This window comes from Pelophylax lessonae (assembly GCF_965119305.1).
Source record: "Pelophylax lessonae genome assembly, chromosome: 2".
In the NCBI taxonomy this organism is placed as follows: domain Eukaryota; kingdom Metazoa; phylum Chordata; class Amphibia; order Anura; family Ranidae; genus Pelophylax; species Pelophylax lessonae.
In genome coordinates this window covers 737,301,304-737,326,001 of record NC_138769.1, presented here as the reverse complement: position 1 = coordinate 737,326,001, position 24,698 = coordinate 737,301,304, and the positions used below count along the sequence as shown (strand labels likewise).

The 24,698-nt window shown below is 47.5% G+C and overlaps 1 protein-coding gene and 2 long non-coding RNA genes across 6 annotated transcripts in view; 2 read left to right on the top strand and 1 right to left on the bottom strand.

The window, feature by feature from the left end:
- PDE2A (phosphodiesterase 2A) overlaps positions 1-17,067 on the top strand; it is a 992,945-nt gene extending 975,878 nt beyond the window's left edge. For 2 of the 3 annotated variants that reach the window (XM_082244574.1, XM_082244575.1), the window contains exons 28-31: positions 7,631-7,743; positions 9,985-10,023; positions 12,170-12,276; positions 15,937-17,067. In XM_082244574.1, the coding sequence (XP_082100700.1) occupies positions 7,631-7,743; positions 9,985-10,023; positions 12,170-12,276; positions 15,937-16,168 (491 nt within the window). In that variant the 3' untranslated portion in view covers positions 16,169-17,067. The remainder of the gene's footprint in view (positions 1-7,630; positions 7,744-9,984; positions 10,024-12,169; positions 12,277-15,936) is intronic. The other variant, XM_082244576.1, reaches the window with a different exon arrangement.
- A 3,466-nt stretch (positions 17,068-20,533) lies between these two features.
- LOC309548601 lies at positions 20,534-21,859 on the top strand. Of its 2 annotated transcripts, none has more exons than XR_014224997.1 (3): positions 20,534-20,597; positions 20,647-21,022; positions 21,629-21,859. It is a non-coding gene; the product is annotated as an uncharacterized lncRNA (long non-coding RNA). The 2 variants fall into 2 exon arrangements; XR_014224998.1 differs by having other exon boundaries at positions 20,647-21,098; positions 21,667-21,859.
- Positions 21,860-23,183: 1,324 nt separating this feature from the next.
- On the bottom strand, positions 23,184-24,464 carry LOC309547821. The gene is made up of 3 exons (XR_014224984.1): positions 23,907-24,464; positions 23,347-23,814; positions 23,184-23,251 (listed from the first exon to the last, which is right to left on the bottom strand). It is a non-coding gene; the product is annotated as an uncharacterized lncRNA (long non-coding RNA).
- Positions 24,465-24,698: the final 234 nt, after the last annotated feature.

The following is a 24,698-nucleotide window of genomic DNA, read 5'->3' as shown; positions in this document are numbered from 1 at the left end:
CCTGCAAAAAAAAGGTAGGAGTCACGAGTGACACAGGACAGGAGTCAGGACTGACTGGACTGTGACTGGAGTTGTACTGGCCTGGGCTCAGTGGGCTGGCTGTGTACAGTGCTAGTAGTAGTGACTAAACTTAGTCTGACTGACTGAGTGTGTCTGTGAGAACTGAAGAAGAACACACTGAATAACTGTATGCATAATGCAACTATATGTGGACACTGGACTGTAGGCACAGACGAATGTATTTAAATGGAGCCATATGATTATGTAGCGGCAGCGCTACTCATAGAGGATCCTCAGAGAGGGGATCTATTTTATGGGGAACCTGGCCTGCTGTAAGGGGGGAGATCTAAATGGGGGATGGGACCTGACCTCAACTCACCCTCGCCTGCTGTAAGGGGGGATCTATATGGGGGACATGATCCCCCATATGGATCCCCCTTACAGTAGGCCAGGGTGAGGTGAGGTCCCCCATATAGATCCCCCCTTACAGTAGGCGAGGGTGAGGTGAGGTCACTCTGGGGTCCCCCATATAGATCCCCCCTACAGCAGGCCAGGGTCCAGACCTCACCTCACCCTGGCCTGCTGTAAGGGGGGATCTATATGAAGGACCTCACCTCACCCCATCCTGCTGTAAGGGGGGAGATCTATATGGGGGACCTGCCCTGGCCTGCTCTAAAGGGGGATCTATAGGGACCCTGCTCTAAAGGGGATCTATGCCATAGATCCCCCCTTTAGAGCAGGATCCCCATAGATCCCCTTTAGAGGAGACCAGGGTCCCCATAGATCCCCTTTAGAGCCAGCCAGGGTCCCCATAGATTCCCCACTTTAGAGAAATGTCCCCATAGATTATATGGGGACCATTCTCTAAAGGAGATCTATGGGGACCCTGCTCTAAAAGGTGATCTATGGGGACCCTTCTCTAAAGGAGGTTCTATGTGGGACCCTGCTCTAAAGGGGGATCTATGGGGACCCTGGCCTGCTCTATAGGGGGATCTATGGAGGACCCTGCTGTAAAGGGGGATCTATAAGGTCCCTGCTCTAAAGGGGGATCTATGGGGACCCTGCTCTAAATGGGATCTATGGTATACATTGATAATTGTTTATTTAATTAAAAATGTTTTAATACTGCTTAAATGTTTGTATACATACATGTATTTTAAAAAGTGTGTGTGTGTATATATATATATATATATACACACGCACATGTGTTTGAGGTGCACACCCTAATGCCATAGGCTGCGCACGCCTATGCACTCTGTCTGACTCTGACATAACAGTTCGCTCAGTCAGTTTAACAGCGAGTGAGCAGAGTCAGCAGTCTGGCGCTGTCACAGATTTCGCAAAAATTTCGATTTTGTCACACGAATCCTCCTCCTAGCCAATCAGGAAGTGGGATCCGCTTCCTCATTGGCCGAAAGGCGAATGCATGCAATTGGTTGAGCTGCCGAGCAGGAGGTGGGAGGACTCGAGGAGACGCGGGGAACTGAGTAGAAGCCGCCGCTGCAGGTAAGTCTCTCTGCATTGAAAGGGGGCACGTTGTTCTCTGCATTGAAAGGGGGCACGCTGGTCATTCTGCAATGAAAGGGGGCACACTGGTCTCTCTGCATTGAAGGGGGCACGCTGGTCATTCTGCATTGAAAGGGGGCACGCTGGTCTCTCTGCATTGAAAGGGGGCACGCTGGTCATTCTGCATTGAAAGGGGGCATGCTGGTCATTCAAACTTGTATTTAGATGCATTTTACTTTAATTACATCAGTATTTTCATAACAAACAATACATGTGCTTAGGGGGTAAAGGTTTCTTTAACTAATCTAGTGGAAGAGACTCAAGTGCTAAAATCCCGCGGGTTAGGGGGCGCAAATTACTTGCCTTGCCCCGGGTGCTGACAACCCACGCTACGCCACTGCCGGTATCTGCTCCTTTGTGCCAGGAGGAACAGGATGAGCTCTGCCAGAGTCCTACAAAATGACCTCCAGCAGGACACTGGTGTGAATGTCTCTGACCAAACAATCAGAAACAGACTTCATGAGGGTGGCCTGAGGGCCCGACGTCCTCTAGTGGGCGCTGTGCTCACTGCCCAACACCGTGGAGCTCGATTGGCATTTGCCATTGTACACCAGAATTGGCAGCTCCACCACTGGCGCCCTGTGCTTTTCACAGATTAGAGCAGGTTCACCCTGAGCACATGTGACAGACGTGAAAGGGTCTGGAGAAGCCATTGAGAACGTTATGCTGCCTGTAACATGGTTCAGCATGACCGGTTGGGTTGTGGGTCAGTGATGGCTGGGGAGACAAATCCATGGAGGGACACACAGACCTCTTCAGGCTAGACAATGGCACCCTGACTGCCATTTGGTATCGGGATGAAATCTTTGGACCCATTGTCAGACCCTACACTGGTGCAGTGGGTCCTGGGTTCCTCCTGGTGCATGACAATGCCCGGCCTCATGTGGTGAGAGTATGCAGCCAGTTTCAGGAGGATGAAGGATGAAGGAATTGATACCATTGAATGGCCCCCACACTCACCTGACCTAAATCCAATAGAACACCTCTGGGGCATTATGTTTCAGGCCATCCGCCGCCACCAGGTTGCACCTCAGTCTGTTCAGGAGCTCAGTGATCAGGAAATACCCCAGGACCAGGGCCAGCCCTGCCATGGATCCCAGTGGGTTCATTGGACCCAGGCGGCAGTTTGAGCAGGGGCGGGCCATGGGACGGTGGCCCCGCCGCCTGCTGCCTCTATGTCCCACATCCGCTGGAAATGCAGTGTGTAAGAATCTATCTAGCATAGTGTCTGTCATGCTGGGGAGCAGACAAACGAGGGGCAATGGTTTGATGCGGCGTGGGGTAGGCCTGGCTTGTGGGGGGGCCAAGGCAGCGCATGGGTTAGGGAGCGGAGAAGGTTTCCTGGTGGGAAGTGGCACATCATTATCACAGACACACAGCATAGCAGCACAGTGCACAGCACAGCATAGCAATTAATTAATTGGTTGCTCTCTATGTGTGTTGTTTACTCAGCTCAAGGCAAGTCCCTCCCACCTGCAGACCGATCTGTGCCAATACAGTGCCATCAGTACAAACACAGTGCTATCAGTGCCCCCTCAGTCCCATCTCAGTGCCCCATCAGTGCAAACACAGTGCCATCAGTGCAAACACAGTGCCACTCAGTGCAAACACAGTGCCACTCAGTGCAAACACTGTGCCATTTCAGTGCCCCTTCAGTGCAAACACAGTGCCATCAGTGCAATCATAGTGTCAATACAGTGCCTCATCAGTGCCATCATAGTGTCATTAGTGTCAATACAATGCCCCATCAGTGCAAACAAAGTGCCATTAGTTCCCCATTAGTGCAATCACAGTGCCTTCAGTGCCTCATCAGTGCAATCACAGTGCCCCATCCGTGCAATAACAGTGCCATCAGTGCCATCCCAGTGCCCCATCAGTCCCATCACAGTGCAATCTGACTTCCTGATAATTGTAATTTTAGTTTTAATTATCATAAAAGAAAATAATGGATGGGGCCTTTTGGTGGGTGTGATTTTTTTGTTTGGTTTTGGGGTGGGGGCAGCATTTTATTCTTGGACCCAGGCACCACAATGTCTTGGGCCAGCCCTGCCCAGGACACCATCCGTCGTCTCATTAGGAGCATCCCCTGATGGTGTCAGGCATGCATACAAGCACGCGGGGCCATACAAACTACTGAGGACCATTCTGAGTTGCTGCAATGACATTTCAGCAAAATGGACTCGCCTGCTGCATCATTTTTTCACTTTGAGATTTTCGGGGTGTCTTTGAATTCAGCCCTCTGTAGGGTGATAATTTTCGTTTCCATCAAACGATGTGTCATCCTTTCCTTCCTAATACATTACCCAGTCCATACCAGTATAGATCATAACACATTACCCAGTCCATACCAGTATAGATCCTAACACATTACCCAGTCCATACCAGTATAGATCCTAACACATTACCCAGTCCATACCAGTATAGATCCCAACACATTACCCAGTCCATACCAGTATAGATCCTAACACATTACCCAGTCCATACCAGTATAGATCCTAACACATTACCCAGTCCATACCAGTATAGATCCTAACACATTACCCAGTCCATACCAGTATAGATCCTAACACATTACCCAGTCCATACCAGTATAGATCCCAACACATTACCCAGTCCATACCAGTATAGATCCTAACACATTACCCAGTCCATACCAGTATAGATCCTAACACATTACCCAGTCCATACCAGTATAGATCCTAACACATTACCCAGTCCATATCAGTATAGATCCTAACACATTACCCAGTCCATACCAGTATAGATCCCAACACATTACCAGTCCATACCAGTATAGATCCTAACATGTTTTTTTTTATTTGTTTTCATGGTGTTCCTTTAATTTTTTTGAGCAGTGTATGAGTACAGAGAGACAAAAAGTATAACTACAAAGGGATGACATTCTCTGGGGGTCTCTGGACATGTAAGGCACATGGTTCAGTTATAACATTTCTATCTTTTCTGGTCATATGATAAAACTCTTTGGTATTCTAGAAAAAAAAACTCAACACTGTTTATCCTCTACCCCTTCTCTCTTTCCCCCCCCCCCCTCAGCGCACCCCCACCATGTTTCCCAGATTCTGCACTCCCATTGGTGGACTGGCATGTTGGTTGCAGCAAGGTAGATGGGAGGGAGATCAATGAACATACCTTTGCTGATCTCCTTTTTCTTTTAGGCACCTGGAAGTGATGCATACCAGTGGCGGCTGGTGCTCAAAATTTTTTTTTGGGGGGGGGGCGCAAAAAGAAAAATAGGCATTGCTTTGTGGCAAAAAAAGCGGTGCTTTCACAAGTGTGAAAGGGGCCTTCAGTAATCAAGGTACAGTGCCTTGAAAATCGATCGACCGATACCGGTTTTTCGTTACCGATACCGATATTTTGGCCATTGCATATCGGTATCGCCCGATATTTTCGTACATTTAAAAATATATATATATTTTTATTTTTTATCACTTGACAGGTACACTTGTGGAGGGATCTGGTGGTCTAAAAGACACCAAACCCCTCCTCTGCCCTTATAAGCATACAAAACGCCAAGTTTGGCTGTTTTGAATGCTGTCATATTTTTTTAATCTGGCGCCGAGTACCCGGAAGTGATGTCATGACATCACTTCTGCGTTTTTACACAGAGACCCGATCAGAGCCGAATGCGGCTTTGATCGGGTCTTTGGCGGCCGTGCAGGCTGGTTGCCGGGTCTCCCAGTGGGACGGGAGACCCGGGCGAGCCACGGAAGGTGGGGGGAGGGGGAGGGGGGGACATCCCCTCCCGCTACTTCTAATGACAGCCGAGCGGCTTCTCAGCTGCATCGGTTGTCATTACAAGACAGCCGACCTTCGGCTATGGACGCCGGTACCGGGGTGATGCCTCTAGCTGCAGGCATCACTCTGGTACAAGTACTTTCCGAAATATCGGCAATATCGGTAAAATCCGGGGCTGATTCCGATATATCGGGGAAAGTGCAGATCGGCCCTCGCTATATCGGCTTCGCCGATAATCGGTCGATCCCTAGTACAGCGTACTTGGTATTGTAGCGCTTTTACCATAGCACCATCTCTCTGGCCTCATTTGAGTCAGTGTAAAAGACGACGTCTTTTGATGACGAAACGCGTCAGCGGCACCAGACGCGACGTCCACACGCCCCCATCCGTGCCGGACTTACTTTCTATACGCTGTTGGGAACACGCGTGACGCCGCGGTCGGACCCTCAGTTCCCGTTATCTATGTGCCTGATTGTATCGTCTTGCTTGTGAGTAGTGTTTTTAATAAATAATCTTTTTATGCATTACGGGATTACGCTTGACTACTGCGGACCTATTATGAGGATTTGGATCTTCCTTGGCGCTGATTCCCCTTGGAGATGCTGAAGTCCATTTGGTGTTATCATATGCTTGTTGAGGCTATCTCATTCATTTGAGTGGCCATCTCGCTTTGGTAAGCTGCCTCCCATTACCTTTGCACAGTGGTGTCCTTTTCCTGCACTTCCCTGGGTGTCACAAGAGGATTTTTCGTGTCACTGTTGGATATCATTGCATTTTGGAAATCTACACTTATTTTTTGTTTTTGGGACTTTATTCACAGTATTGCCTTTTTGGGACTTATCACGCTGTATTGTTTAATTTTTCAGAATATATCACACTCTCATGATGTTTTTGTACTATTCACTTTAAGTACATTGATTAGCGCTACACTATATTGTTTTTTTATTTATTGGATCACTGTCTGTTGGTCTAGTGTCAGCAGCTTTTCTTTTTCGGTTTAATATTTATGTTCATCCTTTAGCGCAGAAATTCTCCTTTTTTCTGTATATTTCTCAGGGTAGGGTGACCTGTCTGTCCCTGTGCTGCTCTCAAGGTGTTAGCATGTCGTCTCAGCAGTTGATGTGACATTGTACAGTAGCCAATTTCTGAAAACTAGTACATAAGTGAAGCTATTGAGCAAAGCAGTTACAGTTTCCCATTGTTATCTTGCAATAGCTCCATTTATCTGTACTTTTCACATATGGAGACACCCATCCTCAGAAAGTCTGTTAGGGATGAGCTGTTTTCAGATCCGAACTCAGACCCCCGGAAAGCTGTCACATGAAAAAATCCCTGCTGACCCAATGAGCTGCAGGCGGGAAAATCTCCGCTCCATAGCGGCATTTTCACCTAGTAAAAGTCCCACATGCTTACCAAGTCCAAGATGAGATCAATGCTGTCTGAGTTGATATCGATGCAGTGCAGTCACAGTCCACTCCAGCCCAGACGAGAGACAAAGGCATCTGCTTGGCTCTGGGGTGAGGCGGCGGGAAGCAGAGAGTGACGCCCCGCCCAAGCACCGTCCCTACGACGTCCGGCGTCCCGATTGGTCCAGGCAGAGGCGTAACTAGAACCTTCTGTAGTTACGCCCCTGGGTCCAGGTTGAACCAATCACAGGACGGCAAATTCAGGAAACATTAGTGGGAGTGTTCGGGGCGCATCGCTCTGCGCCCCGAGGACACACCAGAAGACCGCCAATCGGCAAGAGAGAAAAGAAGCACATGATTCAAAAAAACCCCACCCCTCCCATAGACAGCAATGTGTCCGGCGCCCCTCGCATTGAAAGGTACGCTTTTTTTTTTTAAGATGCTGTATTTTACTGTGTGTGACTAGCCTTGGGGGGGGGGGGGGCGGCGCCCCTGCGCCCCCTATCGACCAGCCGCCACTGATGCATACGTAATCTCCAGTTTCTGGTGTCACTTTCTTTGGCCGGTCTGGCCTGAGAAGAAGCTAATGGAGCATAATCTGCACTAGCATTAGCTTCATTGAAGTGCAGGTTCTTTTTAGACCCCAGATATCGTAATAAAGAGAACCTGTCACCAAAGAAAAATCACATTGGGCCCAAAAGCGAACTTTTTTTTTTTTTAATGAAAATTTGAGATTATTAATAATGTGTGGTGTAAAAAACTGGAATTCCCCCATTTTATTTCTGACAATAAGATTCCTAGTGCTGTCCGTCTTTAATATATCTCTCAGAAAATGGAAACTTAAGGAACTATCATGGGGAGTGGAATCTGATTCATTCCGTGTTCTATGTCCTCCACAGATGGATACGACCCCAAAAACAAGCATCACCACAACCTCCTGATCTGCCTCCTCATGACCTCCTGTGACCTCTCTGATCAAACCAAAGGCTGGACCACCACCAGGAAGATCGCGGTGAGTTCTAGGGGGGGTTTTCTGTGGAGTCATGTGACATTATGGTGGAGCCCGCTCTAAGCTCCCAGCTCCTCATCCTGTCCATTGACTCTTGGAGCAGCCACTCCCTCTGCAAAAAAGACACCACGCAATTCTTGAAGGTCAACCCCAAAGAGGTTCTACTCTGGGATCTCCATTAAGGCTAAATTGGATGAATGCCGCCTTGCTGCCCTCATAAGACTAGGGATGTCTGGGTAACTGGAATCGAGAAATAAACAGAGGGCGCACCGGCCTAGTGCATTATCCAGTAAATAAGGTTTTATTTAATTGTATAAGCAAGTGCTTGATACACGCATATCATATTGGAGTGGCTGTAGTGCCCACAGTATCACAAATGGGTAAAAAAGTCCATAGAAACTGGTGTAGCACCCTCCTAGGTAGGTGCTAGGTAGGTAAAGCCTAGTACAGTGATGGCAAACCTTGACACTCCAGATGTTTTAGAACTACATTTCCCACGATGCTCCTGCAATCTGCAGTGTACTTGAGCATCATGGGAAATGTAGTTCCAAAACATCTGGGGTGCCAAGGTTGGCCATCACTGGCCTAGTATCTCCAGCTGCTTATCAGGGGAGCCTGATTAATAGTTAGGCCTGTTGCATGTGTCCATGTGTGATTCCTCTGGGCTGAGGGAGTGTCCCCACTGTATCCAATAGGGGAGCCTGTTGGACAGTGGAGGAAACCCAGCCAGTGACACACAGGCTTTTGTAACTGTCCCAGTGGGTTGGCACAAACAGTGGTGCATCCTGGGAAATGTTATAAAAGCCAAGGGCACATGTGACAGGGTGTCTTTGGGCGGAAAGCCTGGTCCCAGAAGGAGGGTGACATTCCTCTCTCCTTCTTCTGCTGTGGATGGTGGTCACAGGCGGTCGGCCTTGTGAGCCAGGAGTGTGGAGCTGAGCCAGGAGGTCCAGTGTATGCTGACTAGTGGAGTTGGAGGCCGAGCAACCTTGGGAAAAACAGTGTCTGTGAGTACCGGGAAGCTTGCCGGGGGTCTGCCAAGGAAGGGGACCACTCCAGTGGAGAGTCAGTGGACTGGTGTCAGCACACACAGAAACTGAGGAAGGGGGTGCCTAATTAGAACTCTGAAGAGTAATTCAAGCAGGAACACATTATCTATCTTCACTTCAGTGGCAAGGTGAAGCAGCGGCCTTGCAGCACACTACAGCTAGTTGTCCTCACGATTTTGCATAGTTCATAGATGGAGTATCCCACTCATCCCTTCTCCTATCCCAGTTCCAAATAAAAACACAAAAACCAAATCCCCTGGATTGATTATTGACTGAGCCAAGGACTTTCAACGCTATTTTGGCGCTTTTCCACTGCATGGAACCGAACGGTTCGGCTCCCTTTGGTGCTTTTCCACTGCTGGTACCGCATGGTATGGTGTAGGAACGGTACGGTACGGTACGGCTGCGCTTTTCCACTGCATGGAACCGAACGGTACGGCTCTCAAAAACAGTACCACCTCGATTGTGGTTCCAAGAGGTACCATACCCGGTACCATATCCCACAATCCTTTGCATGCAGTCACTACTAGCCACTGATTGGTCAGAGAATCCCACCCACCCCGTTGTTATCCCACCCACTTAAATTTAGTACTACTTTAGTGGAAAAGCAAACCGTACCGTACCGTACCGAACCGTTCCAACACCGTACCATGCGGTACCAGCAGTGGAAAAGCAAACCGGGCCAAGCAGGGCCGAGTAGAGCCGAGCCGGTACTTGCAGTGGAAAAGTGCCATTTGTCTGCTATCAGTTGCTAAGGGTAACCCAGGGGAATCCAGAAAGTGTAATTCTCAGCAGTCCTCTAGGGGGCAGTGCTACACTGGCTGATGTGTTTCGAGGTCCTGCCTCTTCTTCAGAGTCCACTACAGCCACTCCAAAGTGATATGCCTGTATCTGGCACTTGTTTGTGAGTACCTTTCTTATACAATAAAAAAACGTTTTACTAAGGATAATGCGCTACGCCGGTGCGCCCTCTGTTTACTCCCTCTTCAAGCCTGATGTCAGCTTCCAGCTGGTGTGTAGCAGTTTGATATAGCAGAAGACGCTTTTTTGATCTGTGGAGGAAGAAGAACGTGTTTCTATGCAGGCAGAGAGTCTTCCAGAAAGGAACTGCAGATGGAATTCATCACTCTAGTTAGAATTGAAGGGAATTTTAATTGGTAAAACATGGCTGATGTGTATGTGTTCCCTATTCCAGGAGCTGATCTACAAAGAATTCTTCTCTCAGGGAGACCTGGTGAGTACGACAGATACAATACCATCTCCACCCACATTTAGAATATTATTTTTGCACTCAGCACAGGAAGACATCCTGACTCCACTCGTAATAGGAGTAGAAGGCACCTTACACCACAATAAGGGGGAATCTCTGAGCTGAATAGAAAAGGAAGACACATTGACTCCACCAAAACTAAGACACACTGCTCTGTCCCAACCAGGATTGGAAGGTACACTGACTCTATCCAACACAGAAAGAGACACGGATCCCTGGAACAGGCACTATCTCCACCCAAAACAGCAAGACTCTGACTAAACCCTCCATAGATAAGGGTCTCCACCCAACACAGGCAGACATGGTTTCTATCTACCCTACAAAGCACACACTTCCTCCACCTAGCGTTGGATGTGATGGCTCCCATGGTTATTGTATAATGGTTGACTCTCTTGACTCTCATCACCGTGCAGGAGAAAGCCATGGGGAACCGGCCCACCATAGATAAGGGTCTCCACCCAACACAGGTAGACATGGTTTCTATCCACCCTACAAAGCACACACTTCCTCCACTTAGCGTTGGATGTGATGGCTCCCATGGTTATTGTATAGTGATTGACTCTCATCACCGTGCAGGAGAAAGCCATGGGGAACTGACCCACCATAGATAAGGTTCTCCACCCAACACAGGCAGACATGGTTTCTATCCAGCCTACCAAGCACACACTTCTTCCACCTAGTGTTGGATGTGATGGCTCCCATGGTCATTGTATAATGATTGACTCCCATCACCGTGCAGGAGAAAGCCATAGGCAACCGACCCACCATAGATAAGGGTCCAGCCTACAAAGCACACACTTCTTCCACCTAACGTTGGATGTGATGGCTCCCATGGTTATTGTAAAATGATTGACTCTCATCACCGTGCAGGAGAAAGCCATGGGCAACCGACCCACCATAGATAAGGGTCTCCACCCAACACAGGTAGACATGGTTTCTATCCACCCTACAAAGCACACACTTCCTCCACCTAGCGTTGGATGTGATGGCTCCCATGGTTATTGTATAATGATTGACTCCCTTCACCGTGCAGGAGAAAGCCATGGGGAACCAGTCCACCATAGATAAGGGTCTCCACCTAACACAGGCAGACATGGTTTCTATCCAACCTACAAAGCACACACTTCCTCCACCTAACAATGGATGTGATGGCTTCCACGGGCATTGTAAAATGATTGACTCTCATCACCGTGCAGGAGAAAGCCATGGGCAACCGACCCACCATAGATAAGGGTCCAGCCTACAAAGCACACACTTCCTCCACCTAGCGTTGGATGTGATGGCTTCCATGGTTATTGTATAATTATTGACTCTCATCACCGTGCAGGAGAAAGCCATGGGGAACCGACCCACCATAGATAAGGGTCTCCACCCAACACAGGCAGACATGGTTTCTATCCAGCCTACAAAGCACACACTTCCTCCACCTAACGTTAGATGTGATGGCTCCCATGGTTATTGTATAATGATTGACTCTCATCACCGTGCAGGAGAAAGCCATGGGGAACCAGTCCACCATAGATAAGGGTCTCCACCCAACACAGGTAGACATGGTTTCTATCCACCCTACAAAGCACACACTTCTTCCACCAAGCGTTGGATGTGATGGCTCCCATGGTTATTGTATAATGATTGACTCTCATCACCGTGCAGGAGAAAGCCATAGGCAACCGACCCACCATAGATAAGGGTCCAGCCTATAAAGCACACACTTCCTCCACCTAGCGTTGGATGTGATGGCTCCCATGGTTATTGTATAATGATTGACTCTCATCACCGTGCAGGAGAAAGCCATTGGGAACCGACCCACCATAGATAAGGGTCTCCACCCAACACAGGCAGACAAGGTTTCTATCCACCCTACAAAGCACACACTTCCTCCACCTAACGTTAGATGTGATGGCTCCCATGGTTATTGTATAATGATTGACTCTCATCACCATGCAGGAGAAAGCCATGGGGAACCGACCCACCATAGATAAGGGTCTCCACCCAACACAGACAGACATGGTTTCTATCCACCCTACAAAGCACACTCTTCCTTCACCTAGCGTTGGATGTGATGGATCCCATGGTTATTGTATAATTATTGACTCTCTTCACCGTGCAGGAGAAAGCCATGGGGAACCGGCCCAGCGAGATGATGGACCGCGAGAAGGCCTACATCCCGGAACTCCAGATCAGCTTCATGGAACACATCGCCATGCCCATCTACAAGTGAGTGAAGCTGCGCCCATGACCATCATATCATAAGAACCCCCCCCCCCCTCCAATGTCACCTGATGTACAATCTTAATACTGTGGCATGATAAGAAAATTCAGTAAAATGGAGATTAAGGTTTGCGACTTTCTATCAGTATACGGGATTTATACAGCATTATTTTTTTTTAAAAGTATCTAATAGCGCTAACTACAAGATCTCCTATTTACCAAGCAAGTATGTATGTGTAAACAAGTGACTACCAATACCAATAATGCTTAAATATATATAAAAATTCAACTTATGCCCCGCCCTATGCGTTTCATCGCAATGATGTCTTAAAGTGGTTTTAAAGCCTTAGGCTTCAGCGTTTTGAATTTCGGGCAGGTTTGCCACAATTCTGCCCATGATCTCAAAGGTCCGATGTGTGAATGACAAATCGTGGGGCTCACACTTGAGATGCCATTCATTTGTCTGACACCTAAAGTCGCAGTGCGGGTCTGCCGTGATTGTCGTGCGATAAATCGCGCTGCAATCACAACAACCCGCATAACGTGAAGCATGTCAACCAAAATAACTTTTCCTGGGTGACAAGCTTCACGTGATGTGGATTGCCACGATTGCAGCGCGATTTATCGAGTAACGGTCACGGCAGACCCGCACTGGGATTTTAGGTGTCATATACCGTAAATAAAGGGCATCTCAAATGTGAGTCCTGCGATTTGTCATTCACACATCAGCATTTGAAATGGTGGGCATAATTGCAGCAAATCTGCCAGCGATTCATAACGCTGAAGTGTGAATGCAGCCTTCTTTCTTTGCATTAAGGTAAAAAAAAAAAAAATCTGTGCTACAAAATCCCCAACAACATCCCCCCCATACTTACCTGAGCCCTATCCAATCCAGCAAAGTGCACGAGAGCAGTGGCTGTCTCCCTCCTCCCTGGGCAAATTGCCTCCATTGGCTCCTGCTGCTGTCAATTAAATGCTGTGCCAAGCGAGCAGGGGCAGGGCCAAACTGCCCGCTCTGTGTCAATAGACACAGACAGGGCGGCTCGGGAGCGAGCATGCGCGGGTGCCTTTCCATGGGGGCACTTGCCGAAGAGGAGGAGCCTGGAGGGCTGATGGGGGACCCCAGAAGAGGATTGGAGCTTTTCTATGCAAAACCATTGCACAGAGCAGGTAAGTGGAGGGATTGGCAGAGAGTAGTGGACACTGAGCAGAGGTGAGTGAAGGGATTGGCAGAGAGGGGTGGAGAAAACTAAGCGGAAGCCAGTGGAGGGATCGTCAGGGAGGGGTAGGGACATTGAGTGGAGGTCAGTGGAGGGAATGGCAGAGAGGGTCGGATGCCAAAGGGGGAATTGGTAGAGAGGGGTGGAAGAAACTGAGCAAAGGCCAGAGGATGGATTGGCAGAGAGGGGTGGAGAACACTGTGTGGAGGGATTGGCAGTGAGGGGTGGAGGACACTGTGTGGCAGTCAGCGGAGGGATTGGCAGAGAGGGGTGGAAGACACTGAGTGGAGGACAGTGGAGGGATTGGCAGAGAGGGGTGGAAAATGCTGAGCGGAGGCTAGTGGTAGAATTGATAGAGAGGGTTGGAAAACACTGAGCGGAGGCTAGTGGCAGGATTGGCAGAGAAGGGTGGAGGACACTGAGCAGAGGCCAGTGGAGGAATTGGCAGAGGGGTGGGGAACACTGAGCAGAGGTCAGTGGAGGGATTGGCAGACAGGGGTGGAGAACAATGAGCGGAGGCCAGTAGAGAGATTGGCACGGAGGGGTGGAAAACACTGAGGGTAGCCTAGTGGCAGGATTGGCAGAGAGGTGTGGAGAACACTGAGTGGAGGCCAGTGGAGGAATTGGCAGAGAGGGGTGGAGAACACTGAGTGGAGGCCAGTGGCAGGATTGGCAGAGAAGGGTGGAGAACACTAAGCAGAGTTCAGTGGAGGGATTGGCAGACAGGGGTGGAGGACACTGAGCGGAGGCCAGTAGAGGGATTGGCAGAGATAGGTGGAGAACACTGGGTGAACGCCAGGAGAAGGATTGGCAGAAAGAGTTGGATTTGCAGAGAGGGGTGGAGGATACTGAGCAGAGGCCAGTGCAGGGATTGGCAGAGAGCGGTGGAAGACACTGAGCAGAGGCTATTGAGGGGATTGGCAGAGAGGGGTGGCGGACACTGAGCGGAGGCTATTGAGGGGATTGGACGAGAAGGGTGGCGGAAACTGAGCAGAGGCCAGTGGAGAGATTGGCAGGGAGGGGTGGAGGACATTGAACAGAGACCAGTGGAGTGTAACGTTCATGCGTTTTTGTTAATGGATGGATTTTCAGCTGCAGAATTATCACACTCAGTAGCCTTGTAGAGATACTGTTAAATAAACCTATCCAACTCTCAGGACTTCATCACGGTGTACAGCCTGTTATGCAATATACATATACTCAATCAGATGTTTTAGTGGAGGGATAGAACATATGAGAATGTATAGACGAGAGACAGGTTGTATGGTGATTACTAGGAGTAATATTAGGAGAGTTGCAGGTGATGGTAAAGCAGATAGGTTCTGATGTCTAGTATAGTGCAGATGGTAAGAGGACACAGATGGAGTATACTTAGACAGAGTAACCTAGTGCAAGGATTGTTGAAGGTAGTCCCAAGAGCTAACAGTCTATGCAGATGGTATGGAATAGATAGATAGATAGTCCTGGTAATTGCAGTAGATGACAGTAGGAGATTGGTTAGTAAGGAATCCCCTGAGGGGTACTTATCACTTAGATAGGTTAGTAGTAACAATGTCCATAGATAGAGAGGTGATCCCGTAGCGAGATACGGATCAGCGGCGAGGTTCCGGCGTCAGTTCAGCAAAGGAAATGTCAGCAGCTCCGACTTCACAGGAGAAGGTGCGGTGAACATGTGGTTTGAACGAGCGATGAGTGAGAGAAAGCCGGCGATTGAAATAGCCGCTCATAGCGGCGCTCGGCAATGATGTCATCCGGTCTTAAAGGTGTATGCGTCTCTTGTTACACAAGATAGGACGCAATTAGCAAAGGAGAAATATGGAACAAGGGTACCAGAGGTACCAGAACATTACATGGAGGGATTGGCAGAGAGGGAAGTAGGACACTGAGCAGAGACCAGTGGAGGGAATGGTGGATAAATAGTAAAAGATAAATGAGTCTGGCAGCAGCATTCAGGATGGACTGAAGGGTGGATAGCTGGTGTAGAGATTGGCCAACGAGGAGGGAGTAGGGTGGTGTGATTGGTTAAGAAGGGGCATATTTTGGAAATGTTATAGAAATGAAGGCATCAAAATTTGGAGAGTGATTGGATGTAGGGGTGGAAGGAGAGGTCAGACTTCAGGATTACACTTAGCACCCAGGCTTAAGGTGAGGGACTGATAGTTGTGCTATTGATTTCCATAGAAAACTCGGGGGAGCCTCTATACAGAGGCTTCCTGTTCATTCATAAACTGAAGCATTGTAAACACAGGGAGGGCCACAGGGGGATCGGTTCCAGTAATTGCGCCCACTCCTGCTGCTCTGGGCCACCCTGTTGAACTTATTGGGCCTGGGCCCCATACAGGAGGGCGGGTGCTACCCCCCTTATCAGCGGCCCTGGTAGCAGGACGACCCTACTGACTCTGAAAACTAAATCCAAGCCTCTAACGGTTTTCTCTCCTTTTTGCAGGGTGTTGAAAGAGCTGTTCCCTCAATCGTCTGAGCTCTACGAAATAGTGGCGGCAAACCGCGTCAAGTGGATGCGAGTGTCGAACAAATTCACCATCAGGGGCCTGCCAAGTAACAACTCACTGGACTTTTTGGACGAGGAGTATGACATCCAGGAAAGCATGGACGATGACTATAAAATAAACGGCTGCACCGACACAAAGGGACTCAATGGCTCGGTGACCGATGAATAGCGCTCACTTGTTATGAACGCACGTTGCCCGATTTTCTCCCCCCCACCCTTCCCCCTGGTCGAGGGGGGAGATCTTATAGTGTCAACTCCTCCAAGGTGGTCTGTGTGCCGTGCCATGTTTGTCACGCCAGTCTACAACGCAGAGCCCCCTGCCTGTACCGCCGTCCATGCTCTTCATGTCCGACCGGTCAAAGGATCAGCACTGCCAACCTCCTCTCACCTCAAATGACATTTCAGGCTTAGACGTGCGAGGGTGAAACTTCTGTAAAGATTCTGACCGCGGCCATGGACTCCATCAGTTTCAGGATACTTTCGCTTTAAGATGTTATTTTCACAGCCCTGCCCAGGAGGATCATCCCACTGAGATTTGTTATTTATAGCTACCTCCCGCCTTCAAGGGACAGTCCACTGTTTCCATAGCCCATCTGGCTCTCTTTACTACTGATAATGAGACGGGTAATTGTAACAAGTCGCCTAAAAAGAGCAAGCCTGGACTGAGTATAGAGCAGGGGCAGTCCGATCCCTCTGCAATGCCTGCCCCTGAGGGTCCTGGCCAAACATGTAACGGAGATAAGAGACAAATAGCTGAAGACATTAATTTCCTCCGCCAACGAGCACCCTTGTCAGTAACAGGCCACTCCCCTTTTATACAGCACCCCCTACAGGCAGAGCGAGGCATAGTGAGAAATTTGTCTGCTAGAACACAGTACTCTATGGGCATTTTACCCTTTAAAGTGGACCGTCTTGTACTAAAGTTTCTCAGACTAAGATTATTCTATAAAGCCTGCGAGTTATGTAGCCTGGATACATTTGATAGAAGAAGTTTAAATTCAGCTGCAACTTATAGCTTCAACGCAACCCCCTCCCCCTGTTCCACTATCCAACAGGTGACTCTCTACTGGCCACTAGGTGGAGCAAAATGTAATAATATTCCTTCATCAAAATTGAATAGTCATGCGCAGGGCTTTTTTTCTCGGAGAATAGGTGCAGAACCCCCCCCCCCCTTCTGAGTCACCCCTTGTCTCCACCCACTACCCACCTCTGAGCATTGTCCCTTGGTTCCATCCCCTACCCACCTCCCACGCACAACAAAATACCTCACCCAGCAACAAAAGTTCCACCCCAGCAACATTAGACCCCCTCTAGTAGCAACAACCGCTCTCCCAGCAACCAATATCAATAGATAAGCCAACAATAGACCTCTACCTCAACAGGAGATCCCTACCAACAACATAAGACCCCCTAGCAACAATAGACCCTCACACAATACCAGATCCCTACCAGTGACAATAGATCCCCAAGCAGCCAGCATCAAGAGACCCTCCAACACACCCCACACCACTTGCTATTACATACATTTAGTGCTGGAGGTGCCGGAACTGCGTTCCACCACGTTCCTGGTGAAAAAAAAGCCCTGGTCATGTGATCGAGACCCCCCCCCCCGATTCCCTTTGCGCATGGCTGACGCAAAGGGGTTAATAAACTAACCGTACCCCATGGCTTCTGCCCATGGCAAGGATGATGTAATGCTTCTTCCAGCGAGATCCCGCAGAACGCCGAGTAGCTCAGATCTCATGATAAGACGATCCTGCGCCATGTTGGAGCCTCATCTTGCAAAATTTTGGCTGCTCAGAGTTCCCCGGGATCTTGTTGGAAGAATGGTGACGTCGTCCCCTGTAATAAGAAATCAGTTCATTAACTTTTTATCCTTACAGTTTGTTTTGTTTTTTTTTTTCAATTTTGGTTGGGGTGGAGGTTTCTGTTGCTAGGTCCCTTTTAGGTATTTTGGTGGTTTGGAAGACTGCAATGGACTTTAAATGACTACCGGTGGTTAGAAAAGCTCCTTTCAACTTTTCTGATTTTTAAAAAAAAAAACATTTTTAAAAATGTTATTTAAATTCTGTCCTATTTATTGTTTTCTTTTATAACAGGCGCCATCTTCTTTAAAGATGAAAGCCCCGTGTATTATTATTATTATTATTATTATTATAATACTCACCTCTCCCCCTGGTCCTGATATTCTACCTCCCCTCCATTTCAGCTCTGCAGCCTTCACCAGACTCTTTAGCACTCAGCTGGGACCTCCCCCGCCACATGGTTTGGTCCCATCCTCTGACCTCTACATCAGTACAGGACACAGCAGTGACATAGGGGTCGTAGGATGAAACCAAAGCATACGGCAGGGGACACAGACCTCTGACCTTCTGGACGTGGAAGAGTCTAGTGAATGGGGTAAGAGGTAGGAAGCACAGGATAAGTATATCTCTTCTGTTACAGGGAACTGTAATATTTTTTTTTCGGCACCTGAAAGGTTCTCTTTAAGCTCTGGAACCCATTTTTACATTTCAGTTACAGCCTTGTTAATTTGGAAATAGAGGGTTTAAATTCTGGTTAACTTCACTGGTTCTCTTGCGCTTACTGGGACTTGCCTGTTGCAGCTAAAACCCCATGGGCATTGTGTCCTGTGGAAAAGGACAGTGGGGCGTATGAGGTATGTCCTCGGTCATTAATCGGTTAGGAAAACAATGTCCTTCTAGTGACGCATCGAGTTCTCCTATAAAGACAGACAGTGGCAGTTCTCTTGCACTGGCTGGGCCTTGACTGTCACACTAACAGCAGCTGAAACCCCATGGGCATTGTGCCCCGTGGGAAAGAAGGCTAGGGCATATGAGGTATGTCCTCGGCCAATAATTGGTTAGGAAAACGATGTCCTTCTAGTTACACATTGAGTTCTCCTATAAAGACAGACAGTGGCAGGTCTCAGGTATTGTCTGGGACATGGCTGTCACACTAACAGGGGTTAGGTGACTGTTGCAGCTAAAACCCCATGGGCATTGTGTCCTGTGGGAAAGGACTGTGGGGCATATGCAGTATGTCCTCGATCATTAATCAGTTAGGAAAACGTTGTCCTTCTAGTGACGCATTGATTTTGCCTATAAAGACAGACAGTGGCAGTTCTCTTGCACTGACTGGGACTTAGCTGTCACACTAACAGCAGCTGAATCCCCATGGGCATTGTGCCCCCTGGGAAAGGACCCTACAGCATACGAGGTATGTCCTCGGTCATTAATCGGTTAGAAAAACTATTTCCTTCTAGTGACACGCATTGAGTTCTCCTTTAAAGACAGACAGTGGCAGGTCTCTTGTATTTTCTGGGACTTGGCTGTCACACTAATAGCAGCTGAAACCCCATGGGCATTGAGTCCTGTGGGAAAGGACTGTAGGGCATTCAAGGTATGTCTTTGGACATTAATTGGTTAGGAAAACTATGTCTTTCTAGTGACACATCGAGTTCTCCTATAAAGACAGACAGTGGCAGGTCTTTTGCACTGACTGAGACTTGGCTGTCACACTAACAGCAGCTGAAACCCCATGGGCATTGAGTCCTGTTGAGCGTACGACGTATGTCCTCGGTAATTAATCAGTTAGTAAAACTATGTCCTTTTAATGAGGCATCAAGTTCTATAAACACAGACGGTGGTTATCTTGCATTGACGGGGACTTGGCTGTCACGCTAACAGCAGCTGAAACCCCATGGGCATTGTGTCCTGTTGCACGTACGAGGTATGTCCTCGTCATTAATCAGTTAAGAAAACAATGTCCTTTTAATGAGGCATCCAGTTCTCCTATAAACATAGATGGTGGTTTTCTTGCACTGATTGGAACTTGGCTGTCACACTAACAGCAGCTAAATCCCCATGGGCATTGTGTCCTGTGGGGAAGGACTGTGGGGCAGGACTGTGGGGCATGTCCTCGGTCATTAACCAGTTAGGAAAATGATGTCCTTTTACAGACACATCGAGTTCTCCTTTTAAGACAGACAGCGGCAGTCCTCTTGCACTGATGGCGACTTGGCTGTCACACTAACAGCTGATAAAACCCCATGGGCATTGAGTCCTGTTGAGCGTACGAGGTATGTCCTCGGCCATTAATCAGTTAGGAAAACTATGTCCTTCTAATGAGGCATCGAGTTCTCCTATAAATACAAACGGTGGTTTTCTTGCACTGATTGGAACTTGACTGTCACATTAACAGCAGCTGAATCCCCATGGGCATTGTGTCCTGTGGAAAAGGACTGTGGGGCATTCGAGGTACGTCCTTGGTCATTAACCAGTTAGGAAAGCGATGTCCTGGAGACAAATTGAGTTCTCCTTTTACGACAGACAGCAGCAGTCCTCTTGCACTGAAGGGGACTTGGCTGTCACACTAACAGCAGAAAAAACCCCATGACTTGTCTTATGTGGGAAAGGACTGTGGGGCATACGAGGTACGTCCTCGGTCATTAACCAGTTAGGAAAACGATGTCCTAGTGACATGCTGAGTTCCCCTTTAAAGACTGACGGCAGCCACTATCACTGACATGAATCTATCAACAAAGCCACATTGATCCCCCATATTAGTGAGGACAAGGTGATCACATGACTTTGTCAGTAAACAAACCCATGTGATGGCTTTTTTTTTTTTTTTTTTCATTTTGAGCAGAAATTTAACTCTGGTGAAATTTGAGGCTTTTTGCCATGAAGAGCTAAATTGGTAATTAAGGAAATCAATCTACTCTGCTCAGTCCTATTGGCTCCTGAGTCTTTCACCTTGGATAGTGAGAAAGCAGAGGGGGTCGAGATCCATATACGGAGTGCAGATCACTGCGCACTCATCGGCCCTCGCGGTTACCTGAGGGTGCCAAATATTCACAAATAATGCCAATCCCGTAGATTTCTGACCATTTGTTGAAGAGGAATATGGATCAGCAAAACCTCCCTTACCAACCCCTCTGTCTCTCCATTGGCTTGTTTTAGATAAGGGCTCAGAGACATCACACAGCCCTTAGATGGAGGTTAACGAGCTAAGGTTGCAAGTCACGGAATGGATCCATTAACGAGCTGAGGGCTGTAGATCGCTGAATGGATCCATTAACGAGCTGAGGGCTGTAGGTCACTGAACGGATCCATTAACGAGCTGAGGGCTGTAGGTCACTGAACCGATCCATTAACGAGCTGAGGGCTGTAGGTCACTGAACCGATCCATTAACGAGCTGAGGGCTGTAGGTCACTGAACGGATCCATTAACAAGCTGAGGGCTGTAGGTCACTGAACGGATCCATTAACGAGCTGAGGGCTGTAGATCGCTGAATGGATCCATTAACGAGCTGAGGGCTGTAGATCGCTGAACAAATCCATTAACAAGCTGAGGGCTGTAGGTCACTGAACGGATCCATTAACGAGCTGAGGGCTGTAGGTCACTGAACCGATCCATTAACGAGCTGAGGGCTGTAGGTCACTGAACGGATCCATTAACGAGCTGAGGGCTGTAGGTCACTGAACGGATCCATTACCGAGCTGAGGGCTGTAGGTCACTGAACCGATCCATTAACGAGCTGAGGGCTGTAGGTCACAACGGATCCATTAACGAGCTGAGGGCTGTAGGTCACTGAAGGGATCTATTAACGAGCTGAGGGCTGTAGGTCACTGAACGGATCCATCAACGAGCTGAGGGCTGTAGGTCACTGAACGGATCTATTAAGGAGCTGAGGGCTGCAACTGACTGAACAAATTTGAGGAACCAGCCGGACTCTGAGTATCACATGGTGTCCAATTCTCTGTCCTGCAGACCTTCCTGATCTTCTCAAAGGCCAGCTCCCTCAAAGGACCCGCCAGTTCCTTATATCTTTCTGCAGATCCAGTCACTTGATCTCCCCAAACTCCGCCCCTTTGCACAAAAATGGTGTCCCACAGGTGGATTCCCCTTTATGGGGGTGGAGCCTTAAAGTCCTGCTGGGTGTAGCTTTGATAGAATGTATCAAGTATTCGTTTTTGGCATTTCAATGTTACACAATGCAGCTCATTTACATATATGAGGGTGTATTCATTCAAGAATATTGTATAAACTCCTGCTACATTCGATCTTTATAAATAGGGGCAAAATCGAATGTTCTCTGTCTATTTCCCCTACAGGTTGAGTGTTAATCGTTCACAAAAAAAAAAAAAAAAAATAGAATCCTTCAGGAAAATACCACTAGGTGGAGCTTTGGATCTTTTTTTTTCTTCACCCTCAATCTAGTGGGCATCGTGTGTAATTTCCTCACATCACTCTATGAATAAATAATATTCAACCTGTAGGGGAAATAGGAGAAATTTTCATTTTGCTCCATTCACACAGAACGAATGCATCTCTGGTTTCCCTAAACAGATAATTCTGTGATTATTTTATTTTTTTTATTATATATATATACTGTATATATATATATATATATATATATATATATACACCCCTTAAAGTGATAGCGTTCTTTACTGCAGCAACCAATCAAATTCATTCAAACTTTACAATTTGAGCTCCACCCACGTCTAGATACATTGACTCTTCTTAATCTCTCATTTCAATGTTTTGTATGAAATTCTTTCCATGCACACGTCGGGTTCATTTTGGGTCTTTAGCCGTTGGCTCATCTGTATATGTAGAAGGCGGTGGGGGCGGAGACTTCATCCATCACAAACAACAATTGGCCTCCCTCGTTAATGGGCGGCGACGTCTTTTTTGTGTTTGTAACACAGTGTCAAAGGGCTATTATTCTAGGAATCCCATACAAAGAAATACAGCGTAAAGGAAACTCTCAGCATTTATAGATTTGTGGTTATTGTTGTTCCCGTTAAGATCATTTTAAATGTCACTTTCCAGTTTTCTCGTTTGCTGTTCCATATTTCTGCAAACAAATTCGTAGATCCTTTTTTCTACTGGCTATCAGCCCCCAGTAAGTCCAGGGCCTCCTTTACTGGCGTGTGCTGAGATAAGACATCAAGCCCAAGATTGCACTGTTTCTAGCCAGTCAGACCAGACTCATAGGGTGGTAATTATAAAAACAATTTGCATAACTATTCGTCCAGTCAAACTGCTTGGTCATTTGTTCTCTGTTCGCAAATGGGGTGATATTTGAACATACTTTCTATTTCCTTTACTGGTCGAATGTTATTAATTCATTAAAAAAAAAAGGTTCAGGAAAATACTGCATTATGGCCTTTAGATGGAGCTGAAGACCATAAGAAATAAGTATGCTCCTCAACTCCATCTAGTGGCCATGAAGAAACTCCTTAAATAAATCTAGTTGCCATGAATGAACTCATCAGCTCCATCTAGTGGTCATGAATAAACTCAGCTATATCTAGTGCTCATGAATGAATGAACTCAGCTGTATCAAGTGGCCATGAATGAATCCCTCAACTCCATCTAGTGGCCATGAATGAACTCCTCAACTCCATCTAGTGGACATGAAGGAACTCCTCAACTCCATTCAGCTGCCATGAAGGAACTCCTCAACTCCATTCAACTGCCATGAAGGAACTCCTCAGCTCCATCTAGTGGCTATGAATGAACTCCTCAACTCCAACTAGTGGCCATGAATGAACTCCTCAACTCCATCTAATGGCCATGAAGGAACTCCTCAACTCCATTCAGCTGTCATGAAGGAACTCCTCAACTCCATCTAGTTGCCATGAATTAACTCCTCAACTCCATCTAGTTGCCATGAATAAACTCCAATCAACTGCCATGAATGAACTCCTCAGCTCCATCTAGTGGCTATGAATGAACTCCTCAACTCCATCTAGTGGCCATAAAGTAACTCCTCAGCTTCATCTAGTGTCCATGAAGGAACTCCTCAACTCCATATAGATGAATAAACTCCTCAGTTCCATCTAGTGACCAGGAATTAACTCACAGGCTTCATTCAGTGGCCATAAAGGAACCCCATCAACTCCATCTAGTGACCATGAATTAACTCCTCAACTCCATCTAGTGGCCATGAATTAACTCCTCAACTCCATCCAATGGCCATGAATTAACTTCTTAACTCCATCTAGTGGCCATTAATTAACTTCATAACTCTATCTAGTGGCCAAGAATTAACTCCATAACGTCATCTAGTGACCATGAATTAGCTCCTCAACTCCATCTAGTTGCCATGAATTAACTCCTCAACTCCATCTAGTTGCCATGAATAAACTCCTCAACACCATCTAGTGGCCATGAATGAACTCCTTATCTCCATCTCATGGCCATGAATAAACTCCTTGACTCCACCTGGTGGCCATGAATGAACTCCTTAGGTCCATTCAGTGGCCATGAATGAACTCCTCAGTTCCATACAGTGGCCATGAAGGAACTCCTCAACTCCATCTAGTGATCATGAATGAACACCTCAACTCCATCTAGTTACCATAAATGCACTCCTCAACCCCATCCACTGGCCATGAATGAACTAATCAACTCCATCTAGTGGCTATGAATGAACTATTCAACTCCATTGAGTGACTGGGAATGAACTCCTTAACTCCATCTAGTAAGTTCCTTCATGGGCATTAGATGGAGTTACTTTATGGCGACTAGATGGATTTGAGGAGTTCATTCATGGACACTAGAAGGAGTTGAGGAGTTCCTTCATAGCCACTAGATGGAGCTGAGGAGTTCATTCGTGGCCACTAGAAGGAGTTGAGGAGTTCCTTCATGGCAGTTGAATGGAGTTGAGGAGTTCCTTCATG